The sequence below is a fragment of the Zingiber officinale genome, chromosome 5B, assembly GCF_018446385.1.
Source record: "Zingiber officinale cultivar Zhangliang chromosome 5B, Zo_v1.1, whole genome shotgun sequence".
In the NCBI taxonomy this organism is placed as follows: Eukaryota; Viridiplantae; Streptophyta; class Magnoliopsida; order Zingiberales; family Zingiberaceae; genus Zingiber; species Zingiber officinale.
The window spans coordinates 87360244-87377296 of record NC_055995.1 but is presented as its reverse complement, the minus strand read 5'-3'; the positions used below and the strand labels follow the sequence as shown (position 1 = coordinate 87377296).

The 17053-nt window shown below is 36.2% G+C and overlaps 1 protein-coding gene across 3 annotated transcripts; it reads right to left on the bottom strand.

Annotated features, from left to right (window-relative positions):
* Positions 1 to 613: 613 nt before the first annotated feature.
* LOC121984841 (lysine-specific demethylase JMJ706-like) lies at positions 614 to 6705 on the bottom strand. Of its 3 annotated transcripts, XM_042537988.1 has the most exons (11): positions 6305 to 6705; positions 4814 to 5197; positions 4185 to 4341; positions 3886 to 4105; positions 3484 to 3537; positions 3332 to 3411; positions 2981 to 3258; positions 2482 to 2853; positions 2061 to 2389; positions 1743 to 1976; positions 614 to 1128 (listed from the first exon to the last, which is right to left on the bottom strand). In XM_042537988.1, the coding sequence occupies exons 2-11, from the start codon at positions 5076 to 5078 to the stop codon at positions 796 to 798; spliced, it is 2322 nt and encodes a 773-aa protein (XP_042393922.1). In that variant the 5' UTR covers positions 5079 to 5197; positions 6305 to 6705; the 3' UTR covers positions 614 to 795. The 3 variants fall into 3 exon arrangements, with proteins under 3 accessions (XP_042393922.1, XP_042393921.1, XP_042393923.1); XM_042537987.1 differs by having other exon boundaries at positions 3332 to 3537; XM_042537989.1 differs by lacking the exon at positions 614 to 1128 and adding an exon at positions 1183 to 1630 and having other exon boundaries at positions 3332 to 3537.
* Positions 6706 to 17053: the final 10348 nt, after the last annotated feature.

The following is a 17053-nucleotide window of genomic DNA, read 5'->3' as shown; positions in this document are numbered from 1 at the left end:
GTAAATTCAATACATGATGTCAATTATATAAAAAAAAATCACCACCTTTATTGGCCTTTATACACAAGTACACTTCAGTGCAATAGCCAATAGTAGAATCATCATTGATGTTTGTCACAGATAATTGGAAAAGAAATACACGTTGTTTGATAAGCTGGAAGCTGAAATATTTACATGGAGTGATTCGTATAATTTTACATCCAAAACGTAAACAAAGATATGAATTGTTTCAATTAAACAAAAACTTGAATACTCCACCTGAAATTCTTACGAGCATTATAAACTCTTAGAAACACAATAAACAATTTTCCTCAGCTGCTTCATCAACACTACACTGAAATGCAAGGAGTCCGACGACGAAAGACAATTTTTCAGTTAAATTTTGCAGACAAAAAAATGTTTCCTTACTAGCTCTTAATCTCTAACATTCTGTTCAAATTATAGAAACATGAGAAGCTGAGCCATGTTAAAAAATTAACTTAATCTCAAATTAGCAGAAGTGAGCTAATTGTGACGATAGTGGTAACACCTACAATCCCCAATATGCATCACCGGCAAAATAGAAAAAGGCCGAGTGTTTGCTGACATAATATCAAAAAAGAAAGAAAACATGTTTGAGAATCAAATCGTGTCAGCGTCTCATTTGAGGCTTGCACAAAGAATCGATTACGGGCATCCTTTCCAAATCACCTCCTGAACATGGAAAATAGCTGCCAATCTGTTGGCCGAGTCATTTCCTCAGCTGTTAGAGCCCAGTCAAAATCAGAAGTTAGCATTGGTGCGTCGAGTAGCGTATTAGCTTCCTGGAAATGGTAATTTACAGGATGAATCCCTCGGCTTATCTGCTTCAATAGGATAAAAAATGCCCTTTGACATTAAACGCTTTTGCCCAAGTTCATTAGATAGTGGTGAAATCCTGTTTGAATGGCCTGGTGTGTCAACAACTTTGTTATGATGTTTAAGTATGACAAGCTTTTCGCCAGAAGATTCCTGTCCGTTTCTTGAAAGCAATGGTATACAAGTCCTGCTGATAGCAGCTTCAAGCTTCTTTTCACATTGTCTAAATTGTGATAATGCTGGAGATGGCTGCCTACCTTCTTCACGGAGCTTCTTTAACCGTTTTAGCCCCTAAAATTTATAAAAATAAGGTCATGAAACTGCAAAGTTAAACAAGTTTGCTGAGCAAATTGAAACCAAATGTACAACATTAAAGGAAGAAGCCACATGAGTTTGAACAAAGATCAAGTCAGAGCTAGACAGAGTTGCGTGTTTGTGAAAAGCTTAATGAGGCAAGCTACCTGCAAATGGCATTGCCATGATATCCAGGGAAAGATTTTTGGTTGCAGCATTGGATTTGCACAATAGTAAAGCAATTAAAAGGACATCAGCTAACTAAACCGTATCCATGAAAACAAAATGGGTCGGGACTAAGAAGCCTTTTGGTCTACTTATTTTCCTCTTGTTCTTTTCTAATTCTAGTATTGTACATACAATGTAGCATGGGTAATCTTTGAAGTTTGATCAAAAGTACATTTGAAGGGGGAAGATTACCATTATAAGTATATTGTCCCTCTAGGCATGAAAAATTTGCTATAATGGAAACACAATCCCACGGACACCAAAAATTTCTCTGAAAAGAGCAAAATATATGATTTGGAAGGTATTGCTGCCCAGATTAAGGTTTCCATTTGCAAATCTAGACTGAATAGAAGGACTAAATATCCAGTTGCATTGGTACAAACCTGATATTCAGCGTGGCTTGAATCAACATTACCCTCAGATGTTATATCTTTTTGGACTGTAGATCTTCGTTTGATTATGAAGATTTCGGCATCAGAATCATCACTCTCTTGCCTAACTGAAGTTTTGTTACCAGCTTGACAAGAAATTAAAGTTCTATTTGGGTTTCGCATGGCAGATTGACATGAACCAGGTAACTTGGTGCACAATGATAGTCCTGTATTAGTTTTTATGTCCTGCATGCAGAATTAATTGAAAAGTAAAACTAAAATGAGAATAAATTGCAAAATCAGAAAATATGGACTAACAGAAATTCTTACATGATTATGCAATAAACATTGTTTTAACTCCACCGATGATGTCACTGATCTAGGAAACAAAATAGATCCTACTGTTTCATGCTTGTTACAACTAGCTTCAGATATTGCCTCGAAATTTATCTCACAATATGGAACATAAACATCTTCAGCATTGTAAAATGACTTTGACCATATACCAAAGTTGCCACTCTTTTGAATCAGCTGGTGCACTTCCTCTCTTAAATCATCCTCATGTTCAAATGTCCATGATAAAGACTCCAATTCCACAATGTCCTCCCTCAGATATATTAAACGAGAAACACCACAATTGCAGCTTTCAAGCTCTTTCTCTTAACAGCATAATGGAAATTAAACAAGTCAAGCAGTGGAGGAGAAAATCATGTCGGGAAAAATATAAATTTCAGCTTAAGTTGGTGCATACCATGGTGCAAACAGATTGGATCGATGATGCAATAGCACTTAACATGAGAAACATAACAGTCACGTCTGCAAATGCTACATAGTACAGTCTCTCTATTATTGCATGCACGGGCACCCAATTTCATAAGGGACCAACGAGCAAAGTGATGGAAGCGTATTAAGGACACAAATGATAATTTGATGCATTTTTGCGAGTTCAGATCTTCTCTTGAAAGCTGACGACTTTTAGAAAGCAGCACTGCTTCCCTACAGAGGAGTTCCTCATGCGGAAGTAATGGAATCCTGTTAAGAACTGCATATCGTTGGCTAGCCACAGCACCTAATGGAAACCAATCACCAATAGCAAAATTTACAGCCTCGCCACAATTGAATCCTACATATAAAATCATATAATGAAACTCAAATAATGCCCAAACAGAATAAGCATACCTATAAAGAAACCTTCAGATGTCAAGCAATAAAGGATTTATAAAACGGAACATTGCTCAAAACCACCTCACCATGGCTGAAACCTGCATGATAAGCTCGAGGAAAGGTGACAATGAATTCTCCTGGTCTTTGTATGGCTTTATAAACGGGAACATCATGTTCTAACAAAATATTTGGAGGGAACATCGTGGTCTTCCCTAAAAGAACCTCAAAAGCTGCATCTTCTCCATCAGCTTGCAAAATGTCAGAGTTATAAATGTGACTCCGGGCCACCTTTTCAAAGTCTGGAGCAGAGTGACCTGGGATTCCATACCATGTCTTGGAAGCTCCACAATGATGATAATTAATGCTGGATGAATAGTTTAACCAAGACATCAAATAAATAATTGGAAAATAAGAGAACCAGAAACTGTATTTAGTACCTATATAGATAATGATCTTCAACATGCCAAGCAAACATACTAAAGACCATCCCGATGTAAAGCATTGGATCTGTTACTCCCTTCAGCAAACCACAAAATAGTGATGAAGACAAAAAGCATATGGAAACACTGGTTGCAAAAGGGGTACTTACTGGAATTGCATATTGCAGATGCCGTAGTACAGACTTCGATAGACGAGAAAATCTCTAGATAGATAAGCCAATTTTTTAGAACTGTAGAAATAATATTGACTCTATCTATAAGAGCTAAATAAACAAGTGGCTCAGTTATTTATTGTACTATTATACTCTTTTTTTTTTAAATTAAAACATCAGGACAAAAAGGTTTGGCAGGATAAACATGAAAGATATGTGAATGGCACAAGTATCAGAAACCATAGGCTATTTTCAAAACACACTATTGTAAAATCCAATAGTAAGATATTAAAAATGGAAATAAAGCAAATAGTTGCAAACCCTTTACATAAACTAAAATGAGAAATAAATAGCAAATTGAGGAAATCAGAGAGAGAGAGAGAGAGAGAGAGAGGCCACCTTAAGATTCCAATTACTTTGTCCAAGTTGATCTCTAGGAGAAGATGAGAAAGCACTTCCATCAATATCACAAGCATACTCAACTAACTCTGTCTGGCCAAATGCAAATTTATGCCAGAATTGTTCTTCCAGAAACTTAGTTGGGAGACATCCAGAACTATAATATCTTTGAGAAAAATACTTGTTTGCCATCGTTTCGAACTCCCGAAATGTATACTTTCTAGAACCACCAATTGTTAGTCTGGTAGCATAGATGCAAAATAAAAAACCAAAGTTTGAATTGCTGTTATGTAGCTAACCTTCCGCTCATGAAAAATGTGGCCTTGTCATCTACAACCCACTCAGCAAGATGTAGAGGCTGCACTCTGGTAGTAAACTTAAACCCAATTTGCTCCTTCATTAAGACAGCACCAGCAGAAACAGAAGCACTAATAGGGGAAATGATCTTACATATACCTGAAACATTTTAAGAAAGGAAACATTTAGTAGACCAATGCATTATGAATTGAAGTATAATGCTCATGGGGCTAATAAACTTTATATGTGCTAAATGCCCCAAACAAAATGAGCAGTACTACATAGTCCCGCAAAATGATTCAATTTATGGCATTCTCAGGTACTATATACAAACTGACATCTAAGACAAAGAAATCATCAAAATGGATAACTAATATTGAAAACGGACTTGGACTTGTCATTTCAAAGCACTGCAAAAGGAGTGATTTACTTCGGCCAATAAACAGTATATGTAGTTTAATTCCTAATGTTCTGTGTTATTGCAACCCCTATGTCATTCCCACGAATCTCAAATGCAGACCGACTTTCTAGGACTAATCTACAGTAATTTAGATTAAAAATAACATATATAAACCAAGCACACATAAGCACGGTAACTGTCTATAAAAGAAGTTTCACAAAATCACCATACCGTATCTTGATGCAACAGGAGCAATCTGTTGAAGATAATCTAATGGGTCCTTGAACTCCTCCCTTGAGGGGTGAAATATAGGACATTCTGGAATCTTTTCAATCCATTCTAGGTTGGACATGCAAAATTTCTTCGCTGGATTCTTGCAAAAGGCATCCTTGATAGAACCACTAACATCTGAAAATGCATCAGTATCAGCATTCCTGAGCATCCTAGTACCACATGGCGCTGAAGTTCTTAAAGTATTTTCTCTAATTTCGGACATAAAAGTGGCTGAATTAATAGCAGAAGGCACAAATCCAGACTATTTCAGTTGGAGCTTTTTGAGTTTCAACAATTCTAACCCATTTTAACTTCCCTAGATATGCAAGACCTTCCTTCCACCTGTTGAAAGATAAGAACCAAACAAGAAGAATATTTAACAACAATATTTTCTTTACCACAGAGAATAAACCGCATCTCATGGTGTTCTTGCTTATTCACGTATGATGAAAATAAATGATTGAGTAGGCAAGAAACAGTGTTCAAGCTAAAAAGTGTCTCATTGAATTTTCATATAAGAACATGAACTCCTGTGAAATACCTAAACTACGAACCTGGCCAGAAAGAATGTCAAGTACATTAAAAGAGTCATCGTATTCAAAATTTCGACAATTATAGAACTGAACATTTTACACCAAACAAAATCTAAGAATGGAAATAAATGATCCATCATAGTGTGGAAGAAACAAGTTTATTATCACTGTGGAAAACTTCAGTATACGGTTGTAATATTAAGGAAATGGATTAGAAAATAATGGCATTAAGTTGGCCAGAAGAGACAATGATTATGGTGCGCGATGTAACTCTGGTTAAGTTGTCAACTGATCTACCAGTTAGATAATCGATAGCGTACAACAAAATTACATCATCTAACAAAAGAAGGCCTCAGGAATATTATTTAAATTTGGTGAGCCTGCATGACTAAAAACGAAAGAATTTCTCATACGTTTTTTAACACTCTGAAATTAAAAAAAAAAACAGTTTTTTCTATGAGATCCAGAATTCATAATATAAATAGAAAATTCAAAATTTCAACGTGATTAACAAAAATCTCGACCTACAGGCTTAAAATGTAGGGAGCAAATTTGAGCACAATGCTGTTCTAAATTCGAGCTCCAAATTGTACAGTTGGCACAAAAAAAAAAATCTGAAAAAAAAGTCTGTTTCTGGATAATGATCGCTAGAGATGACGATATAATAACTTTGCTTTCAGGAATAGTACAAACAAGTAATAAATAGAAATAAATCAATTACGAAAATTAATATGGAGGGGGAAAAGAGAAAGAAATAGAAAATACGGATGATAATCCTAAAATTAGCAACCGACTTTCCATGAATAAAAGGCCAAATGAAGATCTCTAAAGAAGAATAATAAGGAAACGCGAAAAAGGAAATACAACAACGAAGCGCGCATGGAACGCTCAAAATTTCATGTCCTCCGTCATTTACCATATGAAACCGATCGCGGATTCGTCACGACCCCTCCTCCACCATCCGCCTCTGGAATCGAGAGGGCATCCGATGAAGCCTCCGCCAGTGGTGCGGGAATCAGAGATCCCACATTACCCTCCCACCAGGTCCGAATATCAGAGAGATCCGAATCTGCCGTCCCTGTGGGTACCGCCGGCCGGAGTAGGACGTCACGTGGCGGAATAGCGCCCTCCAGCCAGGAAACAGTGTGAAGGAGGAAGGCCACGGCGCCGACCGTCTTCGGCCGGTGAGGGAAGCAGGGTGGAGAAGAGGAGATTTCCAACGAGCGGAGAAGACGAGGAGAAGTAAAACGGAACGGTAACAGCGAGGAGGAAAGTAACGCCGAAACGGGAGAGACGAGGGGAGAGCGAGTTGTTGGAAAACCGGAACCGAAGTTAAACTGGCGTTAGCATTTTTTTTTTATATATAATTATATCCCATTATTTATTGAGTAAAAAGTGATATTTCAGTATCGATTCCACAGTAAATACAACATATAAATGATAATGGACATTTTGCTTTAAACTTAACATGACGAATTTTCTTGTCCGTAATTTATGAATAAGAGATGGTTCATTATATATTGGTTACTTTTAGTGGATTGTATCTATTTATAGATCTATTAAAATCAACAAATTAAAATTTATGGACAGGACGATCCGTCATTATTATGAGACTAGATCTCTTGATTTATAAAAAAAAAAAATAGATCAAGAAATAAATTAATCATAATTATAGTTAGATTGTAATCGAGATCTAGTCGTAATTAATTATGATTCCTTTCTAGGTATATCGTCCCCACTAAATTATAATTTGGATAAAAAAAGATGGCTGGAAGTCATCAGAAGTGAGTAAGTGTCCAGGTTGCCTGACGCTAAGTGGGGGGCGACCTCTGGCCACTTCGATCCAAATTATAATCTGATAGGGACGATGAACCGAAGGAGAGATCACAACTAATTATAACCAGGTCGTGATCACAATCTGATCATAATTACTAGTCATTCATCTTCTGATTTATTTTGTTATGTACCAGAAGATCTATTCTCTGTGTTATAATAGTCCTTTGTATGAGATTGTCAAATAATTTATAAATTCATCAATTCTAAGAGAATTACCCAAATTATTTGAGCAAACGGCTTTACATACTAAGGATAGAGGATAGAGGATAGATCACGAAGGATGAAGGTTGATTGATTGATTTGGATGGATCCCATATATTAGAGATAAGATCTATTCAAATAAATTAATAAATATAATGATCAATTATCCGGATCAAAAAATAAGATCCAGAGGATCCGTTCTTGTTACTTCACACTATACGCGACTAATAAACCCAATATTGCGGTAGTTGTTGGGTGGTTCGACCGAAACGCCAGCAGTCAATTATCGTTTGTTAATTTTATTTATTTAATTGAGTTTGTACATATTAAATAAATATAAATACATTTTTATCTAGTAAATATTATTATAAATTATTTATATAATAATAATAATACTAATAATAAAAGTTGAATTGAACGAGTTCCATTGTAAAAAATCAAACTGATTCTCAATCAAAAATTAATTAAGCTAGTCAAAATTTTATTAATTTTAAAGAACTAGATAATTTTATGTTTTGATATTCCTTTTTTTAAAATATTAAACCGCCCATTTATCTACTCTAATATTAAGGTAGTAAATTATTTTTATTTAATTTTATCATGATAATAGTTAATAACAGAAAAAACTAACAATATATGCTAGTTAACCGTCCTAATTATTTACCATAGTATATTAAATGAGTAAATATGTCTTTCTTCCCATACTTATATTTTAGAATTGAATCAATTAAATATATATTTATATTTGTTAATGTATAAATTGACTTTTAGACCAAAAATTGAGAATTATTGTTATAGTTATACAATTTGATCCAATCATTAGATTGTTGAATCAGGTCTCTCCATTTAATATGCTATTTAATTAATTAATATCCTAATTCAACCAGTGAATTAAAAGCCCGTAAATTAATGATATTGCAATTGGACTATAACTGTTTATGTAAAAATTAAGTAATTTTTTATGAGATAATTGATTTAAGCCAAGTCAAACTGTAGAGTTTAAATTCTAACTGTTCATATTTAATTCTGTTCATGAGCAATAATATTCTAGTGTTGGATATTGTTTACTGCAGCCTGTATGCATGTGAGGAATGCCTAAGAGCATATGCAACGAGAGCTTCTATAAACTCCAAATGGAAGGGAGTTTTTTTTAGGGAGTCACTCCTGGCTCTCTTTTTCCTTTTTTTAATTAAAATGTTTTTTTTTTAAAAAAAAATTAGAAATAAAAGAATTGTAAGAAACTCTGAGACTTATAAAAGAGATTTGTTAAAAGAGTTTTTTTTATATGGAGGGATGAGTAAAAAAAATTTAATTTTGATGTGACATTGACATGATATTATATAATTTCTTGGAGAGCTCTTATTATTAGAGATACCTGAAAAATCTCCGCTTCATCATTTAGGGTAATATATATATAACACTCCATCTTATTCAAGATTTTTTTGATAGATAATTATTTTTCTTGCATGAAGTGTTCAATCTCTTTGTACGTGATGTGAGAGTTAAGAACTTTTTAATCTGTTCCACTCGACAAATGAAGTGTCATGTGCTTTTTAATTTTGACATTTGTATTTATTTAATTAATTAATTAATTTGTCAATGCATATTAGTTTTTCCTCTCCTAATTCATAAATTGTGCAATTTGATCTTGCTTAATTGACTTGAGAATGTGGGAGACTAAGGGAAAATTCTATAAAGTTGGATATTTAATCATAAATTTTAATTATATTTTATCATTGAAGGATCGAAAGATGTGACAGAAGGGGGTAAATATCGTACGTTAAAAAATTTTCATTATCTTGTAAAAGCAAAAGTAGTGCAGCAAAAAATAAAGAACTCGTTTTGATTACTTGGTTCGGAACCTAAGTCGACTTCTACTCTAAGATCCGTAATCCTTGATCGCACTGTTAAACAATCCACTAAAACTCTTCTTTCAGAAATATTCGGAAAGAAAAAATGCGTACAATATGAAGAATATAAGATAGTAACACACTACTATCTTTTGAAAATTAAAACAATGCAAGCTTAAACAAAAGTTATACCTGTTGGTGCAATTTTCCTAGGTCAAGGTTGACCAGCTTGACTAAGGTTGAGTTGACCCAAGCTTGAGTCTTGATATTTGAGTTTTGATGTTTGATAATATATGGAGATTGCAGTTGCAATTGTTCGATTGGAGAGATTGTTAGTGCAATTCCCTAATGGTCTAAGATTAACCCGTTTGTTAAGAAGAAGAGTCAAGTAGGTCAAGGTTGACTGGATACTTGATTGGAAAGCCCTAATGAGTGAAGCTAGGTAGAAAGAAAATCTTGGTGAGTGAAGCCAGATGAAAAGCCCAGTGAGTGAAGCTAGGCAGAAGGAAAATCATGGTGAGTGAAGCCAGGTGGAAAACCCTAGTAAGTGAAGCTAGGAAGAAGGAAATGTTGGTTGCTACTCGGAATACCATCCTAGTTCCCCTGTACAAAAATTTGTACAAGCATAGAACTATCCTAGCTACCCATGTGTTCTATTAAAGTTAAATTTGGATTGCAAACGATGCTTAACATTATTAATCCAAATTTTCCCTTTAGAAGTTTAAACTTGAATTGGGAACGAAACTTAACTTTCTTACTTCAAGTTCAACCGATGTGATCTTCCTAAGTTAAACCATATTATAGAAGTTGATCAAATATCTATTTCAAGGATCGGTTTTCAGGTCAAACGTGGCGAGGCACTAGGCCTTCTTGGGTATGGGAGCATCCACTACTGCCTAAACAAAGTCTTTCAAAGAAATCAGATATTTAAACTTCTCACAGTAAACAAGGTTTAACAATAGAGACCTCAATAGAAACACATTATCGAAATGAAAATCGATAACAAAAATGATAATTAAAATTGATAACCTCTTGTGTTTGATTTTTCAAAATCTATACAAAAGATGAACTAGTTATGATGCGAAAACTAAAAACTAGTTATACCTCTTGTAACTTATAGACCTCTTGATCTTCTATTGTATTCCTCTTCTTATCTCGGACATTATGTGAGCGACGATCTACCAAGACGAAAATCCACCCAAACCCAAGCCTTCTTCTTCCTTTCAAGTTTCGGCCACCAACTTTCTCCAAGAGATGATGAAGTTCGACCACCAACTTTCCTCCAAGGGATGCTAGACAAGAGAACCTCCTTCTCTTCTTCTTCTCCTTCAACCAACCGGCCATCAATGGATCTCCACACCAATACGTCGTCGGCCACCAAGAGGGAAAACAAAGGAGAAGAGAGAAAGAGTAAGGGCCGACCACCACCAAGGAAGAGAGGAGAGGAATAGAAGATGTATTGTTGTGAGGTGAGGTACCTCTACCCTCTCTTTTATATTCCTTGGTCTTGGCAAATAAGGAAAGTTTTAAACATAATTAAAACTTCCTTATATTCCTTTCCAATGACTAAAAAGCAAAGTTTTAAAACAAAAAATTAAAACTTCCTTTTCTTCTTGTCATGGTCGGCCACATGCTTGTTCTCCAAGTAAGAAAAGATTTTAAACAAAAATTAAAATCTCTCTTTTAAAAATATCTTTTGTGGATAGTTCTAAAAGGAATGTTTTATAAATTAAAATCTCTCTCTTTTAAATCCTTTTTATGGATAGTTCTAAAAGGAATGTTTTATAAATTAAAATCTCTCTCTTTTAAATTTTTTTTATGGATATCTATAAAAGATAAGATTTTAAATAAAACATAGTTTCAAGAAAGGAAAGTTTTATAAAAAAATTAAAATCTTTCTTTTACATTATAGATAACTACAAATAAGGAAAGATTTCAAATCTCTCTTTTGTTCCTTTGTAGAAAGCTATAAAAGAAAAGATTTTAAAATTTAAAACTCTCTTTTTAAACCAACATAAAAGGAAAGTTTTCAACAAAATAAAAACTTCCTTTTATTTTCTTTTATGACCGATCTAAAAAAGGAAAGTTTTATATTAAAATCATCCTTTTAAATCCTTTTAATGGATCTCTATAGAAGGAAAGATTTTACAAAATAAAACTTCCTTTTGAATTCAATGTGGTCGGCCACCCTTGCTTGGCTCCAAGCTAGGGCCGGCCACAACTTGAACCCAACTAACCTTGGTTTGGCTGGCCCTAGCTTGGGCTCCAAACATGGCTTGGCCAACCACCTTAAGGTGGGTAAGAAGTTGAGTTTGGGTGGATATAAGACTTTATAAATAAGAGGCTACAATAGGGACCGAGAGGAGGAATTGATTTTGGTCTCCCGATGAGCTTGAGCTTCCCGTGTTCACCCCGAACACCCAACTCAAGTTCATCAATAATATCTCATTCCACTAAAGAGTTATTATTGTACTACCGCACCAATCCCATATTACAATATGTGCTCCTTCTTATCATGAGTGTGTTAGTCTCCCTGTGTTTAAGATATTGAATGCCCACTAATTAAATGAGTTACTGACAACTCACTTAATTAATATCTAGCTCCAAGAGTAGTACCACTCAACCTTATCGTCATGTCGGACTAAATCCACCTATAGGGTTTATATGACAATCTTTATGAGCTCCTCAAGGGGACATCATCAACCAAGATTACTAGGGCACAATTTCATTATATAACCAACAACACACTATATAAATAATATTATTTGCCAACTTATCGGGCCTATTGATTTAACGAGCTAAATCACACCCTTTGATAAATCAAAGAAATAAATACTAAGTGATAGATCGAATTAGTGCGATAGAGGAAAGGGGGGGGTGAATATCGCATATTTAAAACTTTTCTTTTTCTTTGAAATCAGAGTCGTGCACAGTGGAAAGTAAAGAGAGAGAGAGAGACAAGTTCATTTACTTCGTTCGTGTTGGGACCAAATATGTAGCTAGAGGGGGGGGGGGGGTGAATAGCTCGTCGCGTACTCGTCGTTGGCGTTGCTTGTTTCTTCAAAGATGTGCAGCGGAAATACAAAGAAACAATGCATACAACGCTAACAAATGGATTTTACTTGGTATCCACCTCATAAGAGATGACTAGTCCAAGGATCCACACACACATACACACCTCCACTATGAATAACACTCCTTTATGGAAACTACCAAAGGCGGAGAAGCCCTACAATCTCTCTATACAAGAAGAAAGCAAAGGGAAAACAAATACAAGAAATATCTTACTAGATAAGCAATGCAAACCCTAACCCTAGCTTTTCTTCTTGTTGTGTTCTCGCCTCTTGACTTGGATGTCTCTCCAAGATCCTTCAACAACTGGCGATCTGAACCTCAAAGAGTTGCTGTGGAGATGCTGTGCTCGCTGGAGAAGATTGGAGTTGAACAGTGCAAGCCATAACGAAGAAGACGCACGCCAACGGCCTTTATCTGCGCCAACGGTCGGATCCCGATCGATTGGATTACTCCCAATCGATCGAGGAGGCTTTGGATAGATCAATGGATCGATCCAGAGCGCCTCTGTGCTCTCTGGAATAGCCTGGATCGATCGGTGGATTGATCCAGGGCTTATCGCGACAAATCGCGCCACCCCAATCGATCCATTGATCGATTGGGGTCTCTGGATCGATCCACTGATCGATCCAGAGGCGTTCTGTGCGCTCTGCGACTTGCCCACTCGAGGCTTGTCGCGGGGACCTTCCCAATCGATCGGTCGATCGATTGGGCATCAGCCAATCGATCGGCTGATCGATCCAGACTTGGTTTTTGCCCAAACCAAGTCCCAAGCCCCCAAACCAACATCCGGTCAATCCATGACCTGTTGGTTCACCATGCCTAGCATCCGATCACCCTTGACCTGTTAGGACTCCCTCACCAAGTGTCCGGTCAATCCCTTTGACCCACTTGGACTTTTCCTCATCGTACCAAGTATCCGATCACTCCCTTGACCTACTTGGACTTTTCCCTTCTTGCCAAGTATCCGGTCAATCCCTTTGACCTACTTGGACTTTTCTTCCTCGTGCCAAGTATCCGGTCAATCCCTTTGACCTACTTGGACTTTCACCAGATGTCTGGTCAACCTTGACCAATCTGGATTTCCCCGTGCCTGGCTTCACTCACCAGGACTTCCCTTCTGCCTAGCTTCACTCACTAGGACTTCTCTTCTGTCTGGCTTCACTCACCAGGTCTTTCACCTAGTTTCACTCACTAGGATTTTCTTCTGCCTGACTTCACTCACCAGGACTTTCACCTGACTTCACTCACCAGGATTCCCTTCTACCTAACATCCCAGTTAGGACTTCCCAGTCAAGTATCTGATCAACCTTGACCTACTTGACTCTTCTTCAATCAACCTGATCAGATCCTGATCAGAAAGGAATTGCACCAAACAATCTCCCCAAATGAACAACTGCACCTGCACTTGTCCATATCATCGAAGTCTTGTATTGTCAAACATTGCAACCCAAACCAAGACTCAAGCTTGGTCAACCAGGTCAACCTTGACCTGAGGGATATTGCACCAACAATCTCCCCCTTTTTGATATTTGACAATACCTCATTTAAGTTAGGCTAATTCTCATAGCCTCAACTTCCTTCGTGCCACTAGGTAATGACGGTGTAAGTTAAACCCTACATTCTCCCACTAAGAAAGCAAACTCCCTCTTAGATAATGAAGGCCTAACTTAAACCCTACATTCTCCCCCTATTGGCACACATCAACAAATTCACTTGTTGAAAATTCTCCTCTTGGAGACTCTCTCCCTGAAGAGTTGCTCATCATTGTTCACAACTTCACTCGTTGTGATCAACACGATAATGAAGGTCTCATACCCTTCATTATCAACCCTACATTCTCCCGCAATGTAGACAAATGCCCAACCTTGAGCATTTACAACTTAAACAATGAAAATATCCACTCTCCATTGTAATCCAATGCTTAACCATGAGCATTTTTACTAAAGAAGGTTAACCACTTTCCAAGGTTCATGAAAAATAGTTTTCATGTCTTTAAAGAGTACCTCCCCCTAAAGACATGGTCGTACCTTCTGTCATTGCACCAAAAATGACTTGGAATTCCTAAACCTTTAGGAAACCAAAATTTAGAAGTTTTGAGGTTCAAAAGTTCAAAATTTGAATCAAACCTCAACCTAAACTTTAATTTAGTCTTCCTCAACCAATCCTTCCTTGTTTTCAACATAAAAACACCCTTTTTATGTATACAAATGTATTTTGAGGGGTTAGGAAAGGTTACCTAGACTAACATAGGTTCAAAATGCTGAAAATAAGCTTTCCCAGCCAAACTCAGCATCTTCGATCGATTGGAGTTGGGTTCCAATCGATTGAACCAGCATGAATCGATCCACTGATCGATTCAGGTGGGTTGGATCGATCGATGGATCGATCCAGACGGCTTCTGTTCGCGAGAAGCCCACCCTCAATCGATCGCCTGATCGATTGAGACCCTTCAATCGTCCCGATCGATTGAAGGCCTGATATTTCTGAAATTCACTTTCAGTGAATTTCAGAAACCCTTAGAAAAATCTACAAAATTCTAAAAATCGTGAAAATTTGTGTAGACACTATTTAGGGTATACTTTATCATGAAAAAATAATTTTCTATGAAAATACATCATATTTTCAAAGATTGACACTAACTTGAGAACTTACAAAAACTTTAGTGTTTTCTTCAAGTTTGTGTCTAACTATTCAATGGTGATTACTATCAAAAGATAGCTTTCACCAAGGTTTTCAAAATCATTTTAAAAACATTTTCAAAATTAATATCCCACCATGTTCCTTGGGCTTAATGCACATGACTTGTACATTAGCTTTCCCAATGATGGGAAAACACATAACTATGTGTTTTGATGAAATTAAACTCAAGGAAATGCACTAAATCAGCATGTTGAGTTTTGTTCATCATCCTAACATCTCACTTGTATCTAATGTGCACAAAACACATACAAGTCATCTTATAGGTCTTTGTGAGATGTAAAATTTGGTTTTACCCTAATCTAGGGATCATGCATATCTATCTAGGCATTTTGTGGATATTGAACATCCACCTAGGATGTCACTTGTTGAAACCACATGTTGATAAATGTCATTTGTCCTTTATTTTAAGGAAATAAATATAATGCATGATAATGTTATGGCATACATCAAAATAAAATAATTTTCAAAAGAAAATTTCCTATAACTACATGATGTATGTATGTCATGACATGATATTTTTTTGTATTTTCATAATAAGGCATGAGTGCAAAAATAAAACATGATGTCATGGCATATAATGGGAAAACAATCATGGCAAGGTTTAGCATAAATAAAATACCTAGATTACCTATCTAAGTGTCCTTAATCTTAGCTAATCCTAAAACTTAAACCCTAGATTGCCCAAAGTGCCTCAAGAAAGTGCCAAAGCCTAAATTTGCATTTCTAATTCTCTTGATTAATTTATGCCAATTGAAAATTTAAAACATTCCTCAAATGTTGGAATATTTCATTTTTCCACAAGAGTAGCACTTTAAATTAAGGCTTAGATTTGCCTTAATTTACTAAGAAAATACCAAAGTTCCAACTTGGTATTTCTTATGTTTTCCCAAATTGTGCCAATTAAGATTAAAATCAATATCTCCGGAATTAGGCACATTTTACTCTTCCAAAGAGTAAATGATAAATCCATTTCATTTTCAAAGGTTAATAATAACCTTGAAAATGCTCCTTGAGTGTCAATTTCTTCAAAGTTGGGTTAACTACCCTTCTTCTTAGAGTTGACACTCTCTAACCCATCTATGGGGTATAGAAGATGCTCCTAGGAACCCAACACCTATTGGTGCTCCTTGGATGCTCTAGGTATTCACTAGGGATAACTTCCCTAGATACCTTCCTGGTGACTTTGTTTGGCTTCTTAGAAGCCTTGGTCACTTTTTCTAAGTCAACCCTAGGGATTTCTTCCCTTGTAACCTTTTTAGTGACTTTGTTAGACTTCTTAGAAGTCTTAGTCACCTTAGTTGCAAAAATACTCCTAGGGATAACTTCCCTTGTACTTTTGACTTGACCCTTAGACCTAGACTCGGTTCCATAGCTATATGGGACCCTATGGTAAGAAACTACATCCTTCTTAGCCTTGAGTTTGTATCCCAAACCTCTATGGCCATTGGATGACTTTGATGCTTCTAGACCTAGGTTTTGACTCTTTGACCCTTGTGTCATATTTGTGATTTTTCTAAAAGTCCTCTCTAATTTGTCAAGTCTTGACCTCAAGACTTGATTTTCCTTCCATAATTCTTCAACCTTAGGTTTTTCACTAAAACCTTGATTTTTCTTCTTCTTAGGCAAATACCTAGAATCCTTGGGGTTCTTACCTAAATTCATATCTACCTTTCTAAACCTAGGTTGAGAGGTTTTAGCATGATAAGCTACATGATTTTCCTTAACTTTATCATGCCTCCTATTTTCATGGTAAATAGCATTAAAATGATATAAGTTAGGACTAGCATGTTTTTTACCATAATTTAAAGGGGTAGGCTCAATAAAAGTTACCTTTCTTTTTACCTTGGAGGCTCCCCCTTTAATTGAGCTTCCTCCTTGAGCCTTGACCACCTTCTTCCCCTTAGGGCATTGACTTCGGTAATGCCCTTTTTGTTGGCACAAGAAGCACACAATGTGCTCCTTGCTCTTCTTTGTTCTGGGGACGGTCTCCTTGGGCTTCTCCT